Source organism: Papio anubis, chromosome 2 (genome assembly GCF_008728515.1).
Source record: "Papio anubis isolate 15944 chromosome 2, Panubis1.0, whole genome shotgun sequence".
NCBI lineage: Eukaryota > Metazoa > Chordata > Mammalia > Primates > Cercopithecidae > Papio > Papio anubis.
Genome location: NC_044977.1, coordinates 68,930,235 through 68,957,381, shown reverse-complemented (window position 1 = coordinate 68,957,381; position 27,147 = coordinate 68,930,235). Strand labels below are relative to the sequence as shown.

Here is a 27,147-nt window from a genome sequence, read left to right as displayed (position 1 = left end):
ACCATGTGGCCTAGGATAGTAATTTCTCCTCTGTTTGTGGAAGGCCAGCCAACCTAATAAAGCTTACTGAATGTGCATGACCCTATCAGGCAGCTGAGGGGTCCTTCAGCAATCGTCTGTGATACACACACACACCAGTCCACCAACTCTTTAGATTTCTTTCCCCCGGCCAAATCTTAAAGCTGGTCTAAATTCTCTGCTTGTCAACTCCTCTACTTGGGGGGTAGGAAAAAAAATCAAGACATCTTCTTTACCAAAACCAGCATTCAAGATTACCCCTTCTCCCCCCACTTTTTATACAGACTGAAGAGCTCAGCAGAATGTGTGAGGTTGGTTTTGACACTGTCCTTGCCAAGAAAAACGAAGCCCTCTATATCATCCTCTTCTGCATGGTGGCTAAAAACCCTGGAACAGGCAAGAAGAAAAAGAGCCCTCAAAAGGAAATCCCCTGAAACTTTACTTCTTATATTTAGCCCTCAAGGAACTTCGTTCATCTTGGAAAAGAAGTTACCTAAAAATGCCATATGTTTTTAAAAAGCAAGTATGAGGGAAAATAATTCTACCATAAAAAAATCACAAATGATATTCAATACTGAAGAGCAGTGTGATCAGGCAGATTGTGTATGTGTGTATTTTTTTATTATCTCTAACCAAAGCTCTACTATGTGTAAGATTTTCCCCCCAATAATATATTTTCATTTTCCCAATGCACTTGAGGTCTGATGAATTCAAGAGGACTCGGGGTATTTTTAAGGCTGTGAGAGCTCCAAGAGGGAGGCAAAAAGAATGGACCATCATTTGAATCAATGAGTGACAGGCTGGGCTAGCTCCCTGTATACATTAATAAATTAGAATTTTAATTGTGTCTCTGTCCACAGGAGATGCCCCAGTACTTTAATATGTACCAACAATTGGCTATGTTATGGAATCTGCAATGTGGCCTCCGCTGCTGACCTCTGAAACACAATTCCCAGTCTGACTACGGAAACTGTTCAGTTTGATCCTTTCAACTTATTTGAATCCTGACAAATAAGCTCACAGCTGAAAGGTCAATATAGTCATATTTCATCCTCCAGAGCTGTTCTTAAGACATCTGCACAACAAAGCACTTCTTATAGCACCTGACATGGGCCCTCAATGGCACTATACCTCATTAAAAATGTCCCCTGCATGCGCATGCATTCCAAAGCACATGGTCTGGTGATGGTTTACCAAATAAGTGTTTACAGAAGGGTTAGTAAACAAGGCACATTGTCAACTCTTCCAATAAAGTGTCACTATAGTGCTGAACTCTCTCTGGAAAGTGAGTTTCCCAAGTACATGTAGAAGAACTAGAACTTGTTGGTCAAGGTCAGTTTGATCTTTGCGGATAATCTGGGAACAGGCTGTGGTTCACCCTGACCTGTGAAAAGTAAACACAAGCTAGAATTTAGGTTGACCTCATTATCCAATTAATTGGCACCCAGTTATACACCTATCAGCTACCGCTTACAGATTCTGTCCCCTCCTGTGATAGGGATGCCCACCTTCAGCTATGAAAGTAGTCTGAACCACTTAGCACCCGGGTGCCAAGTGCCCTCTCTTACATGTGAGCATGAAGACCCTGATTCAAGTTTCTTTGAAATTTCTATTACAATTTTCTACTTTGAGTCAAAAATCCAAATTAGAATTTTTTTTTTTTTTTTTTTTTTTTGAGATGGAGTTTCACTCTTGTCACCCAGGCTGGAGCACAGTGGTGCAATCTTGGCTCGCTGCAACCTCCACCTCCCAGGTTGAAGCGATTCTCCTGCCTCAGCCTCCCTAGTAGCTGGGATTACAGGCACCTGCCACCAAGCCTGGCTAATTTTTATATTTTTGGTAGAGATGGAGTTTCACCATGTTGGCCAGCCTGGTCTCAAACTCCTGACCTCAAGTGATCCGCCTGCCTCAGCTTCTCAAAGTGCTGGGATTACAGGTGTGAGCCACCATGCCCAGCCCCAAATTAGATTTTTATAAACTTACTCCTTCTTCTACTCCATTAACCCCTTGCCTTCAACGTGCCTGAAATCAGAAGTTGCTAGAACAACCATTTTTGTATCTTTACATAAAAATTTCTTGCCACTTAAAAATGATGACCTAGAAACATTCTGAACATATCCACTGAAGAATTGGGTATATATTAGAATCATTACAAGACATAATATTAAAAGTACCACATCCTCCTCAGGCCAAGTCATAGTTCTTGATGCTACTGACATTCTGGGATGAATTACAGTGTGTTGTGTCCTGTGCATTGCAGGGTGTTTGGCAAGATCCCGGCCTGTACCTACTGGATGCCAGCAACACCTCTGCCCTGCTAGTTGTGGCAACCAAAAACGTCTCTAGACATTGCCCATTGTCCTCTGGTGGGGGGCAGCAGTGGGAGGACGGGGGGGGGGGGAAATCATCCCTATTGAGGATGACTACACTAAAGTAAGTGTGTGTCTGTGTGTGTTTATCCCATTTCCAGACGCAACATAAGAGTTGGTGACAATTCTGAGTACTATGAACTTTTCTCACTGGTAACCTACACTGCCTATCAGCAACTCAACACTTGCAACTCCTTATCCTTCTATTATATTCACCGATCAGGAGATCTTACGCCTGACAATAAAACTTTTGGTCGAATACACATTTCCCCCAAAATGTTATACCCTGCTAGTAAACCAAAAATGCACTTTCCACAGAAGATTTTCTTACATGATTTGCAATGCTCAACACAATCCACTCCTGAACTGCTTATCAGTTATCCCAAAGGGTAGAATGTCAATTTAAAAAGAAAAAGAATTGTTACCTGAAGAGCTGGTTGTTTGTCATTCCTCTTGGGAGATTTTAATCCACTAACTTGCTGCTGCTGTTGCTGCTGAAGGAGGAGCTGTCTTGCCACCTGAAGTGCCTGGAAGGAAAAACAGATGAAAATCCTTGCGTTACTACACAGGTTCGGGGGACTCTTCATAAAAAAGGATTCCAGGAAGCGTGCTTTGGGACTGGGTCCTGACTTTCCTATTTCCTGGCAAATGAAAACAGCAAACGAAACTTCCCACCAGTCTTAGTTGGAAAACTTTCCAGAATTTGTTTACGTTTCCTTTGACTTGGCCAATTTCATCCACAGTTCCACAGGCATCTAAGCAGATACTTTATTCCTACTACAGATCTGACATGAAATTTAAGACCATGAGTGACTGGGACTCTGAAGAAAGATGACAGAGACACTAGGAGGAACCCGGGCAAAGAGGAAAACTTGGGAGACACTACAGGGCCCTTTTCAGGATCACCTTCACCCTCCCCCCAGTTCTTCTTGGGGAAATGTGGGGACTCAAGTTGAAAGTAATACTTTCACCCGATCTGAGTCCAAATAAAGAGAAACAAGTAAGTGGTGGATCACAGGAAAAGTATAGATGGGTTCACAGGAAAAGATGGGATCACAGGAAAAGTATAGATGGGATCACAGGAAAAGTATAGATGGGTTAGGCTATCTAGGAAGGAAGATGAAACAGACGAGACATACCTAGGATGACCTTGATAGAAATCAGAGAGGAAATTTTGGCAAATCTGATCTCTAGTCATCTTAAAGAGGAACATTATGTATCTGTGAACAAAACTGGTTACGTTTATTACAAATGACCCTTTCAGGCTTACAATATGGAAAGGTTTTTCCTTAAAGATAGACATTGGGGAGGTAGTATGAATTGGAGATAAAGCAGGAAGAAAACAGAAGAGTCCTTTAAAATGTTTAACATATGACTGACAAATCTTTTTAAAAGTTCAAGACTGGGCGTGGTGGTTCACACCTGTAATCCCAGCACTTTGGGAGACTGAGGTGGGCAGATCACTTGAGGTCAGGAGTTCGAGACCAGCCTGGCCAACATGGTGAAACCCTGTCTCTACTAAAAATACAAACATCAGCTGGGTGTGGTGGCAGATGCCTGTAATCCCAGCTACTTGGGAGGCTGAGGCAGAAGAATCGCTTGAATCCAGAAGGCGGAGGTTGGGGTGAGTTGAGATAGCACCACTGCGCTTCAGCCTGGGTAGCAGAGTAAGTTTCCACCTCAAAAAATAAAATAAAATAAAATAAATAAAAGTTCAAGTAAAAAAGAAAAAAACAATGTCATCGATACACCCCCACGAAGACATTCACTGCCAAAGAATTCAGAACAAGAATAATGGCTAGCCACATACCTTTCCAAAGATGGCAGTAGGATCAGCAACAGAAAACTGAAGTTTGAGGATATTGTGCTAGAAAGTCATATGAAAAGTTGGGTTACTTGAGTCAATGTAGCTGAGAACCAAGAATGGCAGAGAACATGGCAGAGATGTCGAGAATGCTCATTAAATGGTGCGCTTAAAGTTTAGACACAAAATGAGACTTCTTATTATATGAATAACAATTTCTATATGGTAACCAAATTATTTGTGCATCAAAGAAGAGGCACACATAGATGTCATCAATACATCAAAAGGACCTGAGGCTATAGTCTTAGAAACTTAGCGTAACGGACTTATGATGGTAGTGTGTTCCTTAAAAAGGAACAGGTACTTCATTTATATAAGAAAATAACATGTATATTTACAAGAAAAGTTACAGGGACAATGGTGGAATGGAAGAGAGGTAAGAGGGCCTGGGTGTCCCTGTGCATTGAACTCAGAAGAAAGAGAAAACAGAGTAGTCTAGAGGATTAGTGTTCATGAGCAGACACCTAAAAACATGGAATGTGCAAGAACAGTGCTTCTCCTAAAAGGACACGCTCACTGAACTGTGCTCATAACTAGAGTTGTAACACATAATATTTTTAAGACACTGTGTAAGGTTGAGTGGCGCCTTTGTGTTTAAGAGGTGCAAACGAAAGCTGACAAACACAAGCACCGATAGATAAGTGACAAAGAAAAGACCACGAGAAAAGTGGAACCCTGCTATCCCACCTCCCTACTGCATCCACCCCCGTGTCCCAGGGAGGCCTTCTGCCTACTGAACTCACCACGACCAGCCCTTCAGATGTAATGCACGGGCTAGTTCGGCTGTGAAGGGAGAGACAGATTCGACAATGCCTGCCTGGAAGAGCCTCGAGAAAAGGGGCTGTCTGAGTGGGGCATCTGGAAGCCAAGACGCCTGGGAGAGTTGCCTGAGACTCTAGCCTGCTGTCTCAGGGAGGATTCACCATCACTGGACTCCGGGTTTCCTTGTCTCCTTGGAGACGCTCAGTACATGCGTAGGTGTAAAAGTGGGCAGAGTGAAGATTTCATTTATATCATATAAGAAAAATAGTCCCAGTCCCCTTTGCAAGGTGTCTGCAGGAGCAAAAGCCTCTTCTCCTACTATATATGTTCCCTTAGTTATTTCACATGAAGGTTTTACGGCTTTTTAATGTAGAAAGGGAACTGTTATATATTTTAAGTGCTATCATCAGGGTTCTCAGAATAATAGACCGATCAGCAAAGAACGGTTTGGTTGCTAGTTGGAAAGGCAGAGAGGAGGACTGTAGATGACAGTGCAGAGAAAAATATGGTGGGGAAGAGGAGAAAGGTTACACACACATTTAACACTAAAATAAAGCAAGCAAAGAAAAACAAAGTAATGAAGACTCTATATAACTTATACTCCACCAAATACTGGGAGAACAGGCACTCACTTTTTATTATTATTATTATTATTATTATTTTTGAAGACGGAGTCTCACTCTGTCACCCAGGCTGGAGTGCAGTGGTGAGATCTCGGCTCACTGCAATCTCTGCCTCCCGGATTCAAGTACTTCTCCCGCCTCAGCCTCCTGAGTAGCTGGGACTACAGACGTGTGTCACTACACCTGGTGAATTTTTGTATTTTTAGTAGACATGGAGTTTTGCCATGTTGGCGAGGCTGGTCTCTAACTCCTGACCTCAGGTGATCCACCCGCCTCGGCCTCCCAAAGTGCTGGAATTACAGGTGTGAGCCACTGTAGCCGGCCTCAATTTTTAAACAGTCAAGTCTCAGAGCAGCTATAGTCAACTCCTCAGTTCAGCAAAGTGTCTTTAAGAAAAACATACACACATACACACAAAACTATTCTTTTTTTTGGCGGGGGGAGGAGGGGGCAAAATCTTGCTCTGTTGCCCAGGCTGGAGTGCAGTAGCGCAATCTTGGTTCACTGCAACCTCTGCCTCCTGGTTTCAAGCAATTCTCCTGCCCAAGCCTCCCGAGTAGCTGGGACTATAGGCACCTGCCACCATGCCTTGCTAGTTTTTGTATTTTTAGTAGAGACAGGGTTTTGTCATGTTGGCCAGGCTGGTCTCTAACTCCCGACCTCAGTGATCTGCCCGCCTCAGCTTCCCAAAGTGCTGGGATGACAGACATGAGCTATCGTGTCTGGCCATCACAAAACTATTCTTATATGAATAGTTAATATTCTTATATGAGCATATTCTTATATGAGCTAATATTCTTATATGAGCATGGTCTCATAAATGCAAAGGAAAGTATAGAACTTAAACCTAAGTTTTCAACAAATGCTTACTGAGCTGGCTCTACAAAATGATCACACATTTCAAAATTAGCTACTAGGATCCGCAGATTTAATTTTTCTGGTTTGAAGGGGGTAAAAAAGTCATGTATGACTTTTTTTTTTCCAGACCCAATATAGGTAGGGTACATGAACTTAAACAATCATATTGCAAACCCCAGCCTCTTCATACCATCTTAAACAAAGGCCCACTAAAGATGATAATCCAAGATACAAGCACAGGGAGAAAGGTTTGCAAACTTGTGTGAACCCAAGGGAAACTGTAGCCGACCTACTGAACAGAGAACACCACAAGATAAAGATAGGCAAACTGGCTTCCAAATTTCAGCCCCCAAATGAATAAACACAGGTAAAATAACTTTAAATATTTGGGATGGAGAGACAACACTAGTGCAGAGAATAATTCATTTTGATATGAATTGCTATGAATTATTCCACAATAATTCCCCAGCTTTATCATGAGTATGTTAACAGAGTAGGAACAAATTATTATCCATATCCTCCCCAAATTAAAATCCATTTAAAAATTGCCTTAGGTCTCAGCAGGAGTTTTAAAACCTAACTGAACAGAACTTATAACATGCTTTGAAATCAACCACTAAAAGGTGTTTTCTTTCCATGATATATAAATTACTGTGGTCTAGATTTTAAATTGTCACATGCAAGGAGAGGCAATAAATCCTTAGTGTTTAACACTATGTATCTGGGCATTATAATACAAATATCCAGCATCTACGATTTGTAAAAAGTAAAAAAACACTTATTATAATGTTCAGTGTGGGACAGTGAAAAATGTGCAATGACTGATGGGATCCCCTTTGGAAACTATGTCAGAGACCTATGTTCACCATGTTTCCTGTAGATGATGACTTGATAGCCATTTTTACGTGTTATGTGATCAGAACAGATTATGTCCTTCATCTCCAACTCCACTGCCTAAACCCCAGAGATAATCTTTTTTTTTTTTTTTTTTTTTTCTTGGAGCCAAGGTCTCACTCTGTTGCCTGGGCTGGAGTGCAGTAGCACAATCACGGCTCACCGTAGCCTTGACCTCCTGGGCTCAAACAATCCTCCCACCTCAGCCTCCTGAGTAGCTGGGACTACAGGCATGGGCCACCACACCCAGCTAATTTTTTCATTTTTGTAGAGACAGGATCTCACTGTGTTGTCCCAGCTGGTTTCAAACTTCTGGGCTCAAGCAATCCTCCCACTTTGGCCTCTCAGAGTGTTGGGATTACAGCTGTGAGTCACAGTGCCGGGCCAGAGATTACTCCAATACAATTGAGGAGTGAGAATGGACTTTTCTTATTCTTATAACAATATCTCAATCACAATTAGAGAAAAGTCCCTTAGGATATATTGTTTGAAGATAAAATTAGATTCTCTGGATACAGAATGTGTGTGGATATGTGTTTGAGTTTATGGGAGAGGGAGACAGAAGGGTGAAAAAGGAGGAAGGAGAGGGCAAGCAGCAGAAAGAGAGAGACAGAAAGGATATGAATAAATGAATTTCTCTTTTAAGAAGCAAGGATCAACTCTGACTCAAGTTCCAGATCAATTGCTAATGTAAATAACGTAAAAGGTCCAATCCCATCTCTGGAGACCTTTTACTCTTGGTGGTGGTTCCTGGGCTGGGTTGAGTCAACACTTCCTTTATAACAGATGTGACAGCCGGGCGCGGTGGCTCAAGCCTGTAATCCCAGCACTTTGGGAGGCCGAGACGGGTGGATCACGAGGTCAGGAGATCGAGACCCATCCTGGCTAACACGGTGAAACCCCGTCTCTACTAAAAAATACAAAAAACTAGCCGGGCGAAGTGGCGGGCGCCTGTGGTCCCAGCTACTCGGGAGGCTGAGGCAGGAGAATGGCATAAACCCGGGAGGCGGAGCTTGCAGTGAGCTGAGATCTGGCCACTGCACTCCAGCCTGGGCGACAGAGCCAGACTCAGTCTCAAAAAAAAAAAAAAAAAAAAAAAAAAAAAAAAAAAAAAACACAGATGTGACAATTGCCTGGCACTGGATAACCTGGTCCTGTATTTTCATGCTAGGCTCGGGTTACAGTAAAGACACAGTTTGAGGATGTCACAGAGTGGAGGTAAATGATAAAACCAAGGCACTTAGAGCCCAGTTGCACACATTCACATTTATTTTCCTTCAAACTAAAATAAGTGGCTCTCTGAGCTAAAAGAAGAAGTGGGTGGGGCGGGGGGAAGGCACGCATCACTTTCATCTCAACTGTGGATTGACTAGTCTCCCATCTATGCCTGGATCTGCACAAGGGGTTGGAACTGCCCGATGGCTGGCATGCCATGGTCCACGGCCAGCTCTCAGCACTCAAGAGCCAGTGAGATGGTCCCTTCACTGCTGGCTTGGTAGGTCATGTTTTCACATTAACTGGGAACCTGGACATTTTTGACACACCTTCCATTCTATTGGTCCAAGATTACTTCATTCTCATCAGTGCCTTCATATTCTTAGTAAATAAGCGCCATCTGTTATTTACAAATTATGTTTTACATAAGCATGTTTACAACTTCTGAGCTATTTACATTCTAAGATCATAGCAGGTGCTTATATTTAGGGGCTAGGTAATTCTATGTTTAGCATGTTTATCAAGGTAGCCGATGTTCAAAAACATGTCTACCATATTTTAAGAAACATCAACAAGTTTATATAAAATATGGTTTGAACAGGCATGCACACATACATAAAGCAAGCTGGTAGAAGGAGAAAATTTTTCTAAAATGTTTTGCATAACACACTTGGTGACAGGGTCTGAGATAAGCCACTGACACATGGAGGTCTTCAAAAAATATGACTAACTGGAAAGTTTCTAGTCATGGGCCAGCAAACTATAGCCCGTGGACCAAATTCAGTCTCTCACCCGTTTTGTACATCTGTCATATATCAGCTCATGACATAAGAATGGTTTTTGCTTACTTAAATGGTTGAAAAAAAATAAAATAAGATTATATTATGACATGTGAAACTTATATGGTATTCAAATTTTGGTATTTACCAATAAAGTTTTATTGGAACACAGTCAAGCTCATCCCCTTATATATAATCTATGGCTACTTTTCTGCTACAAAATGGAGTCAAAGACTTTTGACAGAGACCACATGGCCCTTGAGACCTAAAATATTTCTTATCTGGCTCTTTACTGGAAAAGTCTGTCAATCTCCATCTTAGGTTGCTATCTGTATTCTGAGATCCCCAAAGATTTCGCTGGTTAGAATTTTATGTAAACACATCTTTCAATCAGTTCCCCAAAACAATTTTAGAGTTTGGCCAAGGAGCAAGAACATTATTAATTAGCTGTTCTTTAAGCTCAGATTCAATGTTGATGTTCTGAAAAGGAAATATATCCATGTGCTTTTGATCCGAAACTGTTTAAAACTTGCCTCAAACTTTGAAGATGTGTTTCTGCTGGTAGGTAACTGACAGCAGTTCGGATCAGTATGAGATCCTGAGCACCCACAGAATGAAGACAGCACGTGCCTTATTGGTGGCCAGTCGAGAGTTGGTTATTTCCTGTCTGCCCTGAGAAGTGTCCCATTTCCAGCTTGAAAGGCTGGTCTGAGTCAGCCATCCTTCTTCTAATTTCTTTTCCTAGACTCTCCCCACCCCTCAAGATCAAACCTGTTTTTCAGATAATTTCATGGGCTAATCAACAGTCACTGTGGATATGGGGGTGGGAGGAAAAGCTTGTAAAAAGAGAAAAGCAGCATGGGAAGATTAGTAGGAAAGGAGTCATATTCTCTCCTCTGTTTCTCATCCTCTACATCCTCTGAGTCCCTCTAGAGAGCCTGGTTCCCCTAAACTAGTTTGCTATCTTTGTTCAACCCCAGCAACCAAAGCAATGATCATTTAACACAATCTGACAATCACTCTGTAGCAAGACCGGGGACTGAGTATGCAAGGAAACTTCATCATCATTTTGCTATAGACAGAGCAATCACTCTAGTGCAGGAAGGAATTAAGGGCTGTGAATGACTTAAAGAAAAGAAAAAGAAAGAAATGACAGTGGCTTGTAGAACTGGAAGTATTCATACAGAATCAGCAGGATTCCAAAGCAACAGGTTCTTCAAACACTTTTTTAAAAATTTCATTTTACAAATAGAGCACTTGGTTATAACAAGACAATGGAAAAAGTAAGCTAATCTCATGGAGGGATTCTGGTGATTGTGAAAATATTAGATGCTCAAAGAAAGATTCCAATTCTAATGACTATGTAACTATTAGATACACAAGGGAAGAACAAAAGCACTGCAGTAAATCGTTGAGTCAGGTTATTGGCGTCGTAAATAGAAAACAAAACACATCCTCCAACAAAACTTACAGGGGGTAATGACCATTCACAGACAGCCTTTAACAGTTTCTTTGTACCAGTCACTGCTTGGTCTACTCTATGATACTGCAAATAAGGGTGTGGACTCTGAACATTCACCGGTAGTAAATCCACTTGACTCAACCCCAAAAGCAGGTGCAGTAGACAGCCAAGTCTTACATCAACTGGGATATATTGAATTTGAATCAGTGGCTGAGAAAGGAAAGGCTCTAGGTAGCATCATCAATCCTCAAGAGTTCCGACAGCTGGACAAATTATCCTATGCTTACAGAGCATTTAATAACAGCTGATATTCAGGTAGGACATTTTGCATGGATTTGAAAAAGTGTTCCAGTCTTTGTAAATAAGTTTATGAGACAACGTCAAGATAGGCATGGAGAAAAATCAGAGCAGAGACAACTCCGTATCTACAGCATTCCAACATTATGTGTTTGAGTCAAAATGGAAAGGGACAAGAAACAGAAAAGTCACTGTTCTCTATGGTCATCATTGTCCTAACTGCAGAGGAGTTACAATCATGGGTCATGGGCAGTGTCATCTCTGTGTGGGGACAGTGGGGAAGAGGTAAAGGCCAGGCCAAAGCACTCTCTGCAGTACTTGGACCACTTTATCACCCCACACCAGCCTGAACCTCTCCTAGATCTACTTCCAATGTTAGGTTTCACATATACTTACAGACATGATTTTATATTCTTTAAGCTACACGTAAGGTGGTTATCATTGCTATGATGCCTATTATGTATATCCCTTGCTTTTCTTTTACTTTAATGTTCAACAAATACCGCAAAGGTAGGTTTGGGAGTTGTGCTTTTTGTTTCTTTTAAAGTCAGCAATTTATTTGAGTATATTTTCTTGGGGAGGAAAAGATGGCAAAAAATTATTTCTTACTTTTCTTTTCTCTTTCCTTCCTTCCTTCCTTCTTTCCTTCTTTCTTTCTTTTTTTTTCTTTTCCTTCAAGAACTGGGACAAAAGAGAATTGCGCAAATGTGTTCCTGCACCACCTCATGATTTGCCTGCATTGCTGTTGTGCATTTAAATGCCATTCCATGCACCAACTACAGGAGACATGGACACACAGAGATGCCGAAGGCTCTAGATAGGAGGTGGCATTCTGCTAGAAACCTCACCACCAATCAAGCCCAGGAAGGGGTCAGCAAACCCTGTATCCGCTTGCGACTATGAGTAACCTTTTTTACTTGAAAGGCACGTATAGGATACTTCCCAGCCAGGAAGCTAAAGCCTAGGATCTTCATGACATCAAAAAAAAAAAAAAAAGGGGGGGTATCTATGGTCTATGGTCCTCTTGCAAAATTAGGTGTAGTAAGTTTAACGACTACCAACAGTCAGGAAGTCTGTCTGAAGTCTTTTGGAAGAGCTAAAAAAAAAAAAAAAACCACCACCATCATACTCCTACTCCCATTAACATAGGGCCCTATAACCACCTTGCTGAGGCACTGGCTGGTTGCTCCTCTTGGAGCCAGTGCCAGACGCTGAATCACTACACCAAGTCTCCGGCACCTGAGTTGTCTTTGGAGGGATTCCATTCAAGCAGTGCCCAAGCCTGAGCCTGTTTAGCTCATGAGAGTTGACAAGATCACAGCCTAGGCTGCTATGACTGTAGGCCACATTAGCGTTGCAATGAAGTAAAACCAAAGTGAAGTTTATTAGAAAATGTCTAAAATGTTAAGTTGGATGCTGCATCAAACTCTTTTTTCCCTCTGTTTAAGACTAGATTGTGTTTAAAAATAAATAAGTTGGCCCCATCCTCCAGGTTCCCAAAGTAGAAAAAAATCGGGGTCAAATGCAAGGATAAATGAATCAAAAGGCTCTATTAACTCACTGTATTTAACCCACTGTTTTTTGCAATTGCCTTTTATGAGGGTGCAGCTCAGCAACTCTCATTATGAATAATTCAGATTCACATCTTTTCATACCTCAGAATGAGACTTGCTAATTTTGAAGCTTGTGGAAGAATCTAACTAGAATTATGCTCAAAATAATGGAGGATTTTCCATGATTTTCCTAGTAACACTGAACCCAGTTCTTGCTCAAACAAATATGGTGCTGTATTTCTTTTTTTCTTATACTATAAGTCACACATACTCGGGATGCCCTAAGAGGCAATTCACACCTATGAATGCTTTGCTTCACAAAGTACCTTCCTTTTCTTGCCTGAATTTGGGCAAAGAAGCAAAGAGTAAAAATGATTTAGAGGCAACATTCCAGCAGATAGAAGACAAAAGAAAGAAACAGAAATGGGAATATAGGAAAGGCCCAAATAAGATTAATAATGTAAAATGTGGAACTACTCACTATTGATCAAACATTAGGATTGGAGGGGGGAAATCCTAATATTCTCCATTAATTTACACTCCTTAAAGCGTTATTTAAAATAGCTAAGATTGTATCTGTATAACAATTTGAAAAATGAGGAGCATCCAGAAACACAGGGACAAGTGCAGCATAACTTCCCTACATTTAAGACACTAAATAAAAACACTGTATTGAATTGTTTACTATCAACCAGACGCTGTGCTAGTTAGTTTCTCTCTACACTAATTTTATTTATTGTTCCCAACTTTTCTAAGGGAAGTTGGGGAAAGTTGTATAACTCTTGATTTAAAATGGGCAAACAGAGACAGATTGTCAAGTTCAGTGACTTGCCCAAGGTCACAAGTCTACAGAGTGGCTAGGATGGAAAAACAAAAACAAAACATTGTCTCATGAGAACTTGATACTCACACTGTACCAAGGTCACTGATTAGACCAAAGATGGCTGTGGGTAATCTTGGCAAAGGGCTATGCAGACCTCCGGAGCTAAAAATGCATGACTCACTGTGGGCTCTTCTGCTTCCAGAATGAAGGGAAGGGTCTTTTCTCAGTGTCACACCTTCTAACTTTAATCTCCCTTCTTTTCCCCACACAAAAGACTTGCTTTTTTTCAACCAGATCTTTCCACGGCCAGGACTCCGTGAGCCATAACCATATCTACAAGTCTGCCCTCCCTGTTCTTTGCCCCCATTTACATGGCATCCAAGAATCTTTTTCATCTAAATTCAACCATTCCCTAAAAACTCCGTTCACAATCCAATTCCTTCAAGCAGCAGTGTCCCTTGATATCCCCAGACCCAAGGGACCAGCCCTGCTTCTGAATCCCTGTAGCAGCATCCTGTGTTTCTACTGTTGTGATGGCAAACTCCAAGCAGGCGGACAGGAAGGAATTAACAAGTCCAGCTATCTCTGCTCTCTCACACACTGTGTTTTCACCTCTCTGGTTATCTGAGTTCATCCACCTTCTTTTGGAATATTGATGTTGTCCCCATCATACCTTGATTCTTAGCTCTTCCTCAAGCCTCATTCTGGACAAGTCCCTCATTCTTTGGTTCAGCTAAGCCAAGGGTGGATTTTTTTATAAAAGGAACTTTTCGTAAAGCAAATAATAGAAAAGTAGAGCTAAGAGAACACAAGTCTTTTTCTTTTTTTTACCCAAATTTCACTAAAGTCCAGCCACAGTTAATGACTCTGGACACCTGTATCTTACACTTCACCTCCATCTAAGTGAGATCTCTTCTCCTGACCCACTCGGTGTGACTTTTAGGTCCAGCGGGATTTCTAGCTCTTGTTTTAAGCCACTGTAGACTCTTGCACTCTGCTATAAATACATTTTTCTTCTTTTTTTAGTGGAGGTGGTATAGGTGCTAACTTACTGTGTTATTAAACCTGCCCTGGTCCCTGGTCATTGGGGATAAGGAAGATAATTAAAAGTTGTAATTTTTTTAGTGTTTATTGCCAGACAAGTACCAAACAGTACAGAGTCATTATATTATTTATTTTTTCACAATTCTTTGAGGTAAATTATACCCAGTTAACAGATGAGGGACAGAGAGAGAGGGAAGTGGGCAAGGGTGAGAAAACTAACTACTGGGTACTATGCTCAGTACCTGGGTGTCGGGATATCCCCAAACTCAGCATCACGCGATATACCCAGGTAACAAATCTGCACATGTGCCCATGAATTTAAATTAAAAGTTGAAGTTATATTTTTTTAAAAAAGAAATGATACAGAGGGACTCCATATGTCTACTACCTAGTGCTGAAAAGAAATTCTTTTCAAGTTGGGCCTATCAGGTTAGACCTTTCTCAGTTTTTGCCTTTTCAGTAGTTATACGCTTATATATTTTTTTTTTTCCTTCTCTCTGGAGAGAAAAAAATTCTGGACAATTCTTGGAAAAAATAATATTAAAAAACAATCCCCAAATAAAAACACCACAATTGTTTACTATAAATACATTGTTTAAAGTATGTAAAATAACTACAATAGTTAAACTATTTTACCTACTCCAAAATATTTGTGTTACTACTTATGCAAAGCATATAGAAAAATGTTTCAAATATCACTATTTCAATTGATACTTATAATACAGCATGATGTATGCAAGTGTGTGGTGCACGCATTATGTTTGTGGTTATTTTAACATGTAGATCATAAACTGTGTGTCAAAAAACAAAAAACAAAAAACAAAAAACAAAAAACAAAACAAAACAAAAAAAACAGAGACACACAAGACCAGAGAGGTTAAATTGTAAAGATTATGTGACATATGTAGGTAAAGCCCTTAGCACAGCACCTGAAGCATGATAGTTATTCAGTAAATGGAAACTAAAACTATTACTATATGTATAATACACTGCCCCAGGCATAAGAGAATATATTTTCTCAATGGAAAGCAAAGATTCCTTTTTCCCAGTGATCTCAAACCACTGGTTGTCCTCTTTATAGAAACACTAAGAAAACTTGCAGCATCCTCTCTTGAACCCAAAGAGATCTAAGGCAGTCAACTTTAATTGTACAAAAAGCAAACTGAGGACAAGAGGGGTACATGGTTTATCTGTAGTCACACAGATGACATGCAGCTGAGAATCCTGGCTCTTTCCAATGGCAAAGGCACTTGAGCAAATATGACTCTTTCTGACTCTTACCAAACATTCACCCGTGCCTTGCTAATTCCCAATGCAGGAATGGCTGCCTAAGAGGCAAATATTGAGCTAGGGGGAGATGATGATACTGGTGGTGATGCTACCAATGAAGAAAATGGTGACGTACCACTGAATTCCAACTACAATTGGTTCTAAATTGCTTTATATAAACCGAAAGTTTATGTAATGTGGTCAAGTTCACACAACCTGGATAGAATCCCTTCACTATATTCAAGAACGACATACACAAAAAGTCCACTAATCCACAGACCTGTGGATTTGGAGTTCTTCCATTCACCTGGAACTAGAAGACTACTTGCTTAACATGACTGATTAAAAAAAAAAGTAGACATATATAGAAAAATATATCAGGTTAATCTAAGCCACACAAAAAGGTAACTTTGTAATGAACTTTAGAAAGATTACATCTTATGGTGGCAAAGAAATACAGATTTGATTGGCTTGGTCGCGGAATTAGAAACTCTTTAAAAGGGAATTTGAAAAAAACTGTGGTCATCTGATACACAGTTATGTTCACAGAGTTGTGCTCGAAAAGTGACAATGATCTTTGGAACTTCCAGTAACCACAGTTTAGCATAAGATGGAACTTGAGTCTTCAGGCATGAAGAAGTAAGGATTGTCTGGGAATTTGGGGGAATTACTGACCCAGAGAGAATCATAGGAATTACAAAGAAATAGAAGTTTGCTTTGAAAAACATTACTATATTTCTACAAAAGCAGCATACATAGTGGTTGAACACACACCAATCATTGTGTCTGGATCTGAAGGCCAATTCCACCATTTGCTAGCTGTGTGACCTGAGACAAGCTAGTTAACCTCTCTGTGTCTTAGTTTCTTCCTCAATAAGAATGGGAGGAACTGAAAGTGCCTATGTCAAATTGATACATGTAAAGTGCATAGTCTAGAGCCTCACACTCAATAAGTAACAAGTGATTTTGAAAAGTGCTGTATAACTACAGATTATGAAAGTAGTAAGTTCATGGTAGAAGATATGTAAAATGTATACATGAATTGGGAGAGTAATAAAAAAAAAAATATGACACCATCATCTGCAATGACACATTGTCAGCATTTGGGGATATGATTAAGAAAAGGCATTTTCCGCCAGGCATGGTGGCTCACACCTGCAATCCCAGCACTTTGGGAGGCTGAGGCAGATGGATCACGAGGTCAGGAGATCGCAACCATCCTGGTTAACATCGTGAAACATTGTCTCTACTAAAAATACAAAAAAATTAGCCAGGCACGGTGGCGGGCGCCTGTAGTCCCAGCTACTCAGGAGGCTGGGGCAGGACAATGGCGTGAACCCGGGAGGCGGAGCTTGCAGTGAGCTGAGATCGCACCACTGCACTCCAGCCTGGGCCACAGAGCGAGACTCCGTCTCAAAAAAAAATAATAATAATAAATAAAAAAAAGAAAAGAAATTTCCTTGGGCCAGGCACGGTGGCTCATGCCTGTAATCCCAGCACTTTGTGAGGCCAAGGCAGGGGGACCACTTGAGCCCAGGAGTTGGAGACCAGCCCAGGCAACATGGCAAAACTCCGTCTTCTACTAAAAATACAAAAATTAGCCAGGTGTGGTGGTACACACCTGTAGTCCCAGCTACTTAGGAGGATGAGGCATGAGAATTGCTTGAACCCATGAGACGCAGGCTGCGGTGGGCTGAGATAGCACTACTGAACTCCAGCCTGGGTAACAGAGCAAGATTCTGTCTCAAAGGGAAAAAAAACAAACAAACCAAAAAAAAAAAAAAAAAAAAAAGAAAAAGAAGAAAAAGAAAGACAGAAAAAAGAAAAAAGAAAAGAATATTTCTTAAGCAAAAACTGGAATCATTTTGTATGGTCTTTTGAAAATTACATTTTGAAATTAAAAGCACATTTTGAGTAGAGATTTGTTTCAAATCTAATTTCTATATTCAGGTTCCAACAAACAAACAGTATAAGGAGCCAAACAACCCAAGCACCTCCACCCTACTGTGGAGTTTTCTGGAAAAGCTTTCAATAAAGGAGTCTGAACAGTAAATGGCACTTGCCTAATTTTTACACTGTGCTTTAGAAACCCAGGAAGGAGGCCCACGGCACTCCAGAATTGAAGAATCACACAGTACCATACCAGGTTAACAGCATGTTTCAATTCTTTTGCCCCCAAAGCATGTAACTACAGAGCAACCGCTGACTTAACTTTGCAGCGCCCATAAGCAGTACTGTATCTGTTTCTTCACAAAGAACAAACTAACTTGATTTTTGTGGAAGTTAAATTGCCAACATCATACTGAGTTAAAGAGAAACAAAACAAAACTCAGAAGTTTCAGCCCAGGCTGTATCTTTAAAAAAAAAATACATCCTTTGACCCCAAATAGATTAAAATTAAGCGCGATTAGTCTTCAACACCTCCTCCCTCCCACCACCATCAACATCACGCACTAGCTATATTTTCCAGGCCAGTTTCTTCATGGTAAAACACTTTCTCATGAGACTGCCTGTGGTCAGGGCTGACTATGTCACAGGAAAAAATGCTTCTCATGATCTCTAGATCATAGCACTTCCAGGTCTAGCATGAGCATTAAATACAGACACACCCGGAAATTGTAAATGATTTTAACAACAGGACATTTTCCCACCTCAAAAGTGGGATAATCTTTGCAGCCTACCTATGTCCCTGGGGTGTTCTGAGTATTAACAAGTTAGCATTAGTCAGGCACTTTGATTTCTACAGACAAAGGGCTCTGTATAAATACAAAGTATGATTATCCAACCCAACTGCCTTTTGGAGAGAGGCGGAAAGGCCACTGCTTCCATCGTTGTCCTCTCAAGAGCAAAGCAACCTCCCAGTTATCTGCAGGGCAACACTCGTGAAAGTTGCGCTGTATCTGAGCCTCTGCTGCACCGTTCCCTTATATAGTCAATGAAGAGGGAACCCCTTCTGTGTGCATATTTTCAATTCACATTCCAAAACAGTATAGGCAATGAAACAGATTTTCGGCTGTGATTTATAGGCCTGGATGTGACTGGGCCAGGCACTGTGCTAGAATCACGCACATCACTTCTTCAGGATGTGGAGAAGTAAGGAGGCCCCTACAGAAAATCATGTTCCTGTATTTAAAAGAATGTGCCAGTATGCGCACATATCTCAGTGAATGCCTACATATTAAGAATGATTTCACAAAGCCATGCAAACCCCACCTGAGAACTAAAAAAATACATACATTTTAAATCTAAATTTAATATAGATTTGAGCCTTTCCCTTGGCCTCTGGAGGAATCAATTTGAGATAATGACAACCTTGAAGATAATGAAATAGGTTACATAATATTAAAGACTAGAAGGTATTTCTGAGGGACACAGACATATAAGTAGACTCTCTGTATTACAGCACCTGCCTAACATCTTTAAAGAGAGGGACAAAATGTTGGCCTCTGATAAATTATGTTGTACCCTAGCCACAGACACTATGGTATACTTTCCTTTAGTTGAGTTATTCATCTTTAGCTTTAAACATCAGAATATAGCCTTCAACAAAATGGTAAGAGCCACTGGTTTGTCCAATGGTGTTATGATTTAAAACACACACACATACACCACACAGTCAAGCTACTGAGGCAGGCATTCCTAAGTGAACTGTCTAGAAAAAGCTAAACTAATGAACAAAGTAATCCTGGGAAATGCTGTTCCATAAAACCATTAGTTGCAATAAGGCTAATTCTCAATAAAAAGCCTGGCAAATTCTCAGAAGGCAAAAAGCCTCCTGAGCCTTAAGGGTTAACTCACTTGCCTTAAAATAAAAAAAAGACACATATAATTTCCTTTTATCATAAAACAATGCATTTATTATTTTCTGTATATCTGTTAAAGGGCATGGCTTTCGGAGTGGAAAACAAAACAGAACTTGGTCACATGTTTATTTGCTTCAGCTACTCCCTTCCCCTTCTGATAAATAATCAAACATGCCATCCAGAAAAAACAAAACCAGCGAGCTGGGAAATTTGATGGTCATCAAATAGACTGAGATACCAAGAAAAGCAGCCCACTGTTCCCACACTGAGTTTTCAGCCCCCACACCTACACTAACATCTGAGTAAATACCTTCAGTCACTCTTTCCATTTTCCCTGCAATTACTCCTACTGTTAAACAAATTGTCCTTAAGGCAGTCACAAACATCTTATTTTTTCTTGCAAAAGAGAACAACTTCTGAACATTCAAAAAAGCCATCATAGCCATAGCAATACACACACATGCACACGCACATACATACAATTATTTTATGTATTTAAATGTTTCTTCTATGAGAGGTTTGGACAACCCCAGACCATATTTCTTTCTCTATTCTAATAGATGCTGTTTTAGACACTAAATTTTAAAAATATTTAGTCTGGGGACTAGCAAACAAGGCTCACAGCAGTAACAATTCTCTTAAGATCAAAAGAGCTAATTTTTCATTTCCTGTCTATTCCCTGACCACTATATAGTTAAAAAAGAAATATTAACACCTGGCTTACCAATTAAACTGAAGTTGGGGGTCAGGGAAGGGGGGTGTGGAGGGAGGGGAGAGAGGCAAAAGGAGTGACTACAGACAGGAAAAGGTGGAACCTTTTTAAAAAATGTCAAACCATGTGTTTAAAAAGTCATTTCAACAGAAAGGACTAAGAGAGCCGTTAGATCGCTCTTCTACTCAAGAGCCAGGAGGCAGCCCAAGTCCAAGGGCTTTTCCTGCCATACTGATGATCCACAAGGAAAATTTTGAAAAGAGCCTTCCAACATCAAAGTTAACAACCATCACAGAAAGTGAGGCAGGCTTCCCTTTCCCTCTGCAGCCCACTCCGTTGAAACAATAGGAATATGAATGAGATAATGACCGTGCGTGTTTCAGCAGTCTGACTTTTATTGGCATGAAATTGGTACAAATATTATCAAGCCTGATTCACAAATGATGACGGTGTCGTGATGCAAACATTAGGGGACAATTCTGTAGATGCAGAATTACAAAGGCACCATCCCCACATTCTCTTACTACTTGTGATAACAGGAAGAAAACGAAGGCAACGCGAAACAATGTCACAGTAAGCAGAGAGAGGTTCCAATCTACGTTCAGCCTATAAAACTATCCTGACACCACCCGGCTGCTTACTTAGCTGATTATATCCAAAGACATATTTGAAAGCAAGAGTGAATTAAACAAGGAGTTAGAAGGAGACGGTCCTCTCAAATCTCTAAAAAGAAAAAAGCCTCTGATGGAGAGAGGAGGGAAGGGGGAGGAAAAAAAGCAGTAAACAAGTTGGATCATCTTATTTCGCCCTTCGGAGAATGTCTGCACAAGAACGGATCCCTAGTTTAAAAGTTTAACCCACCAAAAAAAAATGTTTCTTTTTCTCTGGACACTTACAGAGAAAATGAAGAGTTTGGCGAAGGGAGCCCGTACTGTCTGCCTTTGGATTTCCGTCTTCTTGCTGTAGATGGGTTCTGGCTGTTTCTGCGAAGCGGGGGTTGCCGAGTGGTAAAAAAGATGTTTGAATAAACAGGAAGTACTGTGCGGCTGAAGCACACTCGAAGAGAAAACACACTGGAACATTGCCCTTTGTAGGCAACCTCAGGGAGGTTTGCCTCCACAGTAGCTGGCTGGGCTCTCACTAAATGACAAAGAAACCACAAGAATTCCTCAAGTAATTCTTCACTTTCAAAGTTGAAAGATCAGTTGGAGCTTGCAGGTAATTTTCAAAGTTGCATTTAGCACTTAAAGAAATCTATTAATGCCACACGTATCTAAACCGCTCCAGGTCTGCAAGCAGCGACACAGCACACGCAGTGTGCCCTGGCTAGACCAAGCCCTAGCCAAACACAGCTCATTCACGCAGACAAATACACACCAACAGGGTTTCGGGAAACCTGCTCTTGAGATATTTTTGTGGTGACATTTACATAGGCAGGATGCTTTTTTTAAAAAAAAAAAAAAAAAAAGAAGAAGAAAATTCAGATTTTGCAGACTTTAGAGGATTTTGTCACATGTATTTTTAAAGAACATATCGTCCTGTATTCCAGAGATATGCCCTGGATCTGGCTTTGACTGGCTGTCCTTTATATTTTCTTTTTCCACCATCAACCAAACTACCTGTTTATTTCCAGATGCCTAGCTTGCCTACTGGAACACTCCTTAACCCGCCCCAAAATGATTATCACAGTCCTGTCTTCCGTCACCGGAGTAATTCAACAGATACTGTAAAGAAAAGTAAACTGGTAAAGGCACAGCAAGTCAGCTTGAAAAATAAGAGGAAGAGTTGAACAGCCATATTCAATAACAAAAAAAAAAAAAAAAAGGAAGAAAAGGATTCCTTCTGAAAATGTATTGCTCTTGTGGCAATGTTCTTCTGCCACGGAAGCTACTGATTTGTTATTTAGAGTGGAATGCTGGACTGTCTGTCATCCAGGTGCTAATACTCGGCTAAAATAACTCATTGGGAGCTGTCAGTGGGATGTTTACATAGGCCCCAATCTTTTCTTCATAGAAGGAAATTTTTTACTGGAATTCATCTTCTTTTGATCTCACATTCAAAGCAACGGCAGCTTGATAGACATTCAAGTCTGAAAGCAAATCCAGACGCTGAAGATAAACCGCCAGAAAATGACAGGCAGAAGCATCTAAAGCTTATAAAAATGAAGAGAACAGCATGTCGCCTGAGTATTACAATAGCAGAAATCAAGAGACATATTAGGTGGAACTGATCAGCCACAAAAACAGTTCAAAAGGCAGATCATAGAAACAGAGGACTAGGCTAGGGGGAAAAAACGGGAAAGATCTGGTTTACTGCCTCATCTCCCTTCTGAGCCTCACAGTGCTTCCACGCCTGCCTTCTCCACTTTGGGAAGGGGTGGAGTATCCAATGCAAATGTTCCTCTCTAACTCAGCTGGTCCAGTTAGAGACCAGGAAATGATTTCCTAGCAATCCATTTTCAAGGGGCAGGAGAAAAAGGCAGACTCTTACCTTGCTCAGTGTCCAACATGCTGCATTTTATTAGCATCCCCTGCAGCTGCTCTGCGTTGCAGTATCAAAAGGCACACAGCCTGGGCGCCATGAAAGTGGGCGGTCAGGAAAACCATCTCTCAACAGAAGAGCTATAAGTAGTTCGAGATGGGGCTAGAGAGCTCTAAGCAGTCCAGTTCCCTAAAATGGCTAGTTATGGAATGAACACAAATGTTCCAGCCTCAGTCACACAAATAGATGTGTTCTGTCCTACAGATATGTAACAGCTCAACACCTAGTAGCTTTTAAGCCAACTAGGGCAGTTCTGTAAAGGAATTATCACAACTTTCCTAGAGACATGCAATTAAAAAAAAAAAAGCCTCTTATTTTCATTAAAGTCAGTGCATACAATGAAATACTAATTATCCCAACAATTTTGTTCTTAAAGCTGTTTGTTAACAAACACTGAATGTGAACAGGCAGCATCAGGTTAAAGGGCAACAGAATTCCACATTATAATTTAGCCCGCGGTTATTCCTGATTGCAAGCACCCTCTGGGACTGCAAAGCAAGATCTTCTTTTGCAGCACGCTTGGATTTTTAAAATTAGTGCCCCTCCTTTTTTGCATAATAAACCAACATTAAAATATGGATTAAAAAATGTACAAGCCAATTTTTAAAAGCTGTAATCAGTTTAGCATTTGCCTTGTGCAAACGAGTCCCGGGTAACTAAGTTACAAAGGCAAAAAACAAACAACACAAACAAACAAAGCCAAAGCCCTACTGGATCCTACGAGTGTTTTTTCAAGACACCTCTGCCATGCCTATACAGCTATCAGATGCGCTGAAGTCGATGATTTCCCTTTGAACTGTACTAGTTCAATCTGTGAAAGTCACCCTGGTTGTTCTCTAACCATAAAAAAAAAAGCAAACAAACATAGTTGCTCTCAACACTTATTTCCAAACTTCCCCCAACTAAATATTCCGTGTTGTTGCAATTGTTCGATTTACAAAAAACACAGAAAGGTTTGTCGTGAAAACGAAATGCAAATTCCCTTATACATTATAAAATAGGTTCTTCCTCTACAAAGAATGCCACCACCACCGCTGTGATGCAAGGAGCAGCAACACTCCACTTCTCATGGCCATTAGAAATCTTTTTTAAAAAATCTGCCACGTATAAAGACCTTCATTAGTATAATTAAATGACTGTTGGGTTTTTGTGATATAAACAACTTTTGATATGTCATTTAAAAACCTCATAATAACATCATTAAAGAGCCACCATTTTTAATAGAGAAATTGTCTGCTCAGGGCCATGGAACAGTCGTCTCGCTCTGGGCCTCTTCCTCCTCTCCCTTTCAGACTTCTGCTGGACTTGAATGTCACCATAGACCTTGAATCCTTGAATGTGAAATGGCTTCACGCTAATTGCTCTAATTGCTTGAAGATGTGCAGGCAGGTGAAACCTGATCCCTGTGGCCATTGTAGACCAAGAACAACACGGGAATGTTTACACAGTGGTTTGATTTTAATAGACAGAAGGGCTGAGTTTAAGACAGCAAAAACACAGCTAATAGGTGACCTCTTAATGTAGTCCTCCTCTAAATAAAAAAAAAGGACACACAACAAAATACAATTTCATGTTCTAAAAGGCAACGTCCTAAATACCAAGGTTATTTGCTTGACTCTTGGAGTTGAGTACATGTTACATTGCACCTGACATTTTATACCCGAAAGTCTACCCCGAGTATGTGTGCGTGTGATTTTTTTTTTTACTTTAAAACAAAAAAGCACTTTGTATGTCAGTCAACTTACAAACAGATTATGACTCCACGGTATTTCCTATTAAGTGCATTCATTTAAATTTTAAATTGAATATTTTTCACAGCTGTAAAACTCCTTGTCCCTTAAACGGAAGGCTTGGGTGTCTCCTTGTTTATTCCTTTGCCTCTTCTGTCCCCACCCCCATTTATGGAATTCTTGACCCTTGTCCATTTCTTGATTGCAGTTGAAGTTGAGCCCAAACCCTCTCACACTGGTGCTTCAGACATTTGTCTAAAGGCTTTCAGGATCTTGTTTCTTTGTTGCTGTGTGGGACTGTGGTCTCCTTCCACCTAGACAGACTAAGGTGGCCATAAGAGTGGCCAAAATAGTTATTCAAAAACAGTGGCTATTCTCCTTGATGTTTTAACAATCTGGAATGGACACCAAGGTTTAACAATGGCTCCCCAGGGCCCTCTCTTAACAGGGCACAAAGGTAACCACGCTAGACAAGAAATACATGATAGCAAGGTCAAGAGAAAAATACAGCAGCACCTCCAAGGTATCATTAACAAAAGGAAACCCACAAAGGTTAGGGGAAGTGTTAGGTATTGAGATAGGTAGGTAGGTAGGCAGGTAGATAGATAGCTCAAGGATCCAAATGTATAGGAGCATTTCATATATAGCCAAGGAAATACTGGCAAACAGAAAATGAGAATGAAACATATACTACAGTAGGAAAAATGCGGCAAAACAATGGAATTATTTTAAGGTTAAGCTGGGCAATTAGAGCCAATGATACACCTTGTAAATGAGAACAGAGAAGCACGAAATACCCCATACAGCAGGGAGTATTGTCTAACTGCTGCTCTGCCAAGTTATGCTGTATATTAACTTCTGATGATGAAATACAAAATGCAGCAGAAAGGGGGGAAAAGTTCTCTTAAAGCTACAAAAACTTTAACTATATAAGCTAAGTAATAAATATAGGCCCTTCTTTTCCTGGACTATTTGTCTCCCCAGACACTGAAAGACAAAATAATGAAACAAAAATAACTGCGTAGAACCTCCCTTTGAATCACAGCCACCTCACATACATTTCCAGACAATCCTACTTTCTTCTAAAAGTTATAATCCCCGGCCAGGCACAGTGGCTCACGCCTGTAATCCCAGCACTTTGGGAGGCCGAGGTAGGCGGATCACGAGGTCGTAAGAGATCGAGACCATCCTGGTCAACATGGCGAAACCCCATCTCTACTAAAAACACAAAAATTAGCTGGGTGTGGTGATGTGTGCCTGTAGTCCTAGCTGCTCAGGAGGCAAAGGCAGGAGAATCACTTGAACCCGGGAGGTGGAGGTTGCAGTGAGCCGAGATCGCACCACTGCACTCCAGCCTGGCGACACAGTGAGAGTCCGTCTCAAAAAAAAAAAAAAAAAGAAAAAAAAAATTATAATCTTCTATTAAGAAGAAATGCCCTTCCCTCTGAAAAAGGAGGGGGAACCAGTAACCATTTGTACATGTACAGATTAAGTATAAACCAGTCCAAGCCAGTGAGAGGAACACAGAGGAAAAAAGTAAACAGGCCCCTACCCCCTACCCCCAAAATAGTTCCCCTTTGAAAGTTCTAAGTGGTGAGTGCCTGGTACCGAAGGCTGCCCTGTTCCTTGGAGGGGTCAGCAAAGCTATGCTAAACTGACAGGTTCAGTTTACAGCAGGCCAGAACTTTGTTTGGATATACTGGCCTTGTTCACCGCCAGCTTAACAACAGATGGCTAGAAAACTTTCATTATGTTGCACAGGACTGAACTGCAAACAACCCAGAAAACTGTGAAAAGTTTAACTCCCTCTGAACCAATGTGCCAAACCAGGGCCTGCCCAGAGCCAGTGAACCAGCTTACGGACAAGGGGACCGTGGAAGTGATGGTTAAAATAACACTGCCCACGTCAAGTCAAAGCACCTTTCCAGGCTCCAAAACGGCAGAGACCCACCCAAATCTTTATTTAACTCTTCAAGCGCCAGGCCATATAAGGAGTGGCATTGACCATGCCTTCTTTACTTTTCCAAAATGTACTGGCAGACTTTCCCTCCCTTTGGAGAAAGAAAATCTTACTCCAGACAATTCCCAATCCCCAAGCTCCCCTTCTGCCTTCCCGTCTCCTGGAAGTTGGGAGCACAGGACCAAATTGTCTTACCCTAACACCCAGAGTTAAATATGATTTATCTAAATCTGTTTATAATTTAAATATTCATTAAGTAGATTCAATCACATGAACCCTAATATCTCCTAATGCTCTGAGACAGGTTATAAATGCACCTTTGAAGGTTTAATTCAATTGGCAATCTGAGAAGTCTTATCACTGGAAATGTGTTATTTTCATATTATTCAAGAAATGAACGAATGTGTTTTCCACAAATGTATTTTAGAAGCTACCCTTTCCTGTTATTGAAAGAAAATTGTGTTTATTACTCCTTTAGCATAGTGTAAACTCATAAACGTCAACAGAGAGTACAAGGAAAACTGTCAACTAAATATTGTTTCCTTCATGAGCTGTTCTTCCAAGTCAATTA

The 27,147-nt window shown here is 40.7% G+C and overlaps 1 protein-coding gene across 18 annotated transcripts in view; it reads right to left on the bottom strand.

Annotated features, from left to right (window-relative positions):
• Positions 1–27,147, bottom strand: part of FOXP1 (forkhead box P1) — a 631,238-nt gene that overhangs the window by 155,621 nt on the left and 448,470 nt on the right. For 9 of the 18 annotated variants that reach the window (XM_003894193.5, XM_017954274.3, XM_009200346.4 and 6 more), the window contains one exon: positions 2,813–2,914. In XM_003894193.5, the coding sequence (XP_003894242.1) occupies positions 2,813–2,914 (102 nt within the window). Of the gene's footprint in view, positions 1–2,812; positions 2,915–21,241; positions 22,799–22,835; positions 25,858–27,147 lie in introns of those variants that run through there. The other 9 variants (XM_021933389.2, XM_021933398.2, XM_009200344.4 and 6 more) reach the window with 7 other exon arrangements.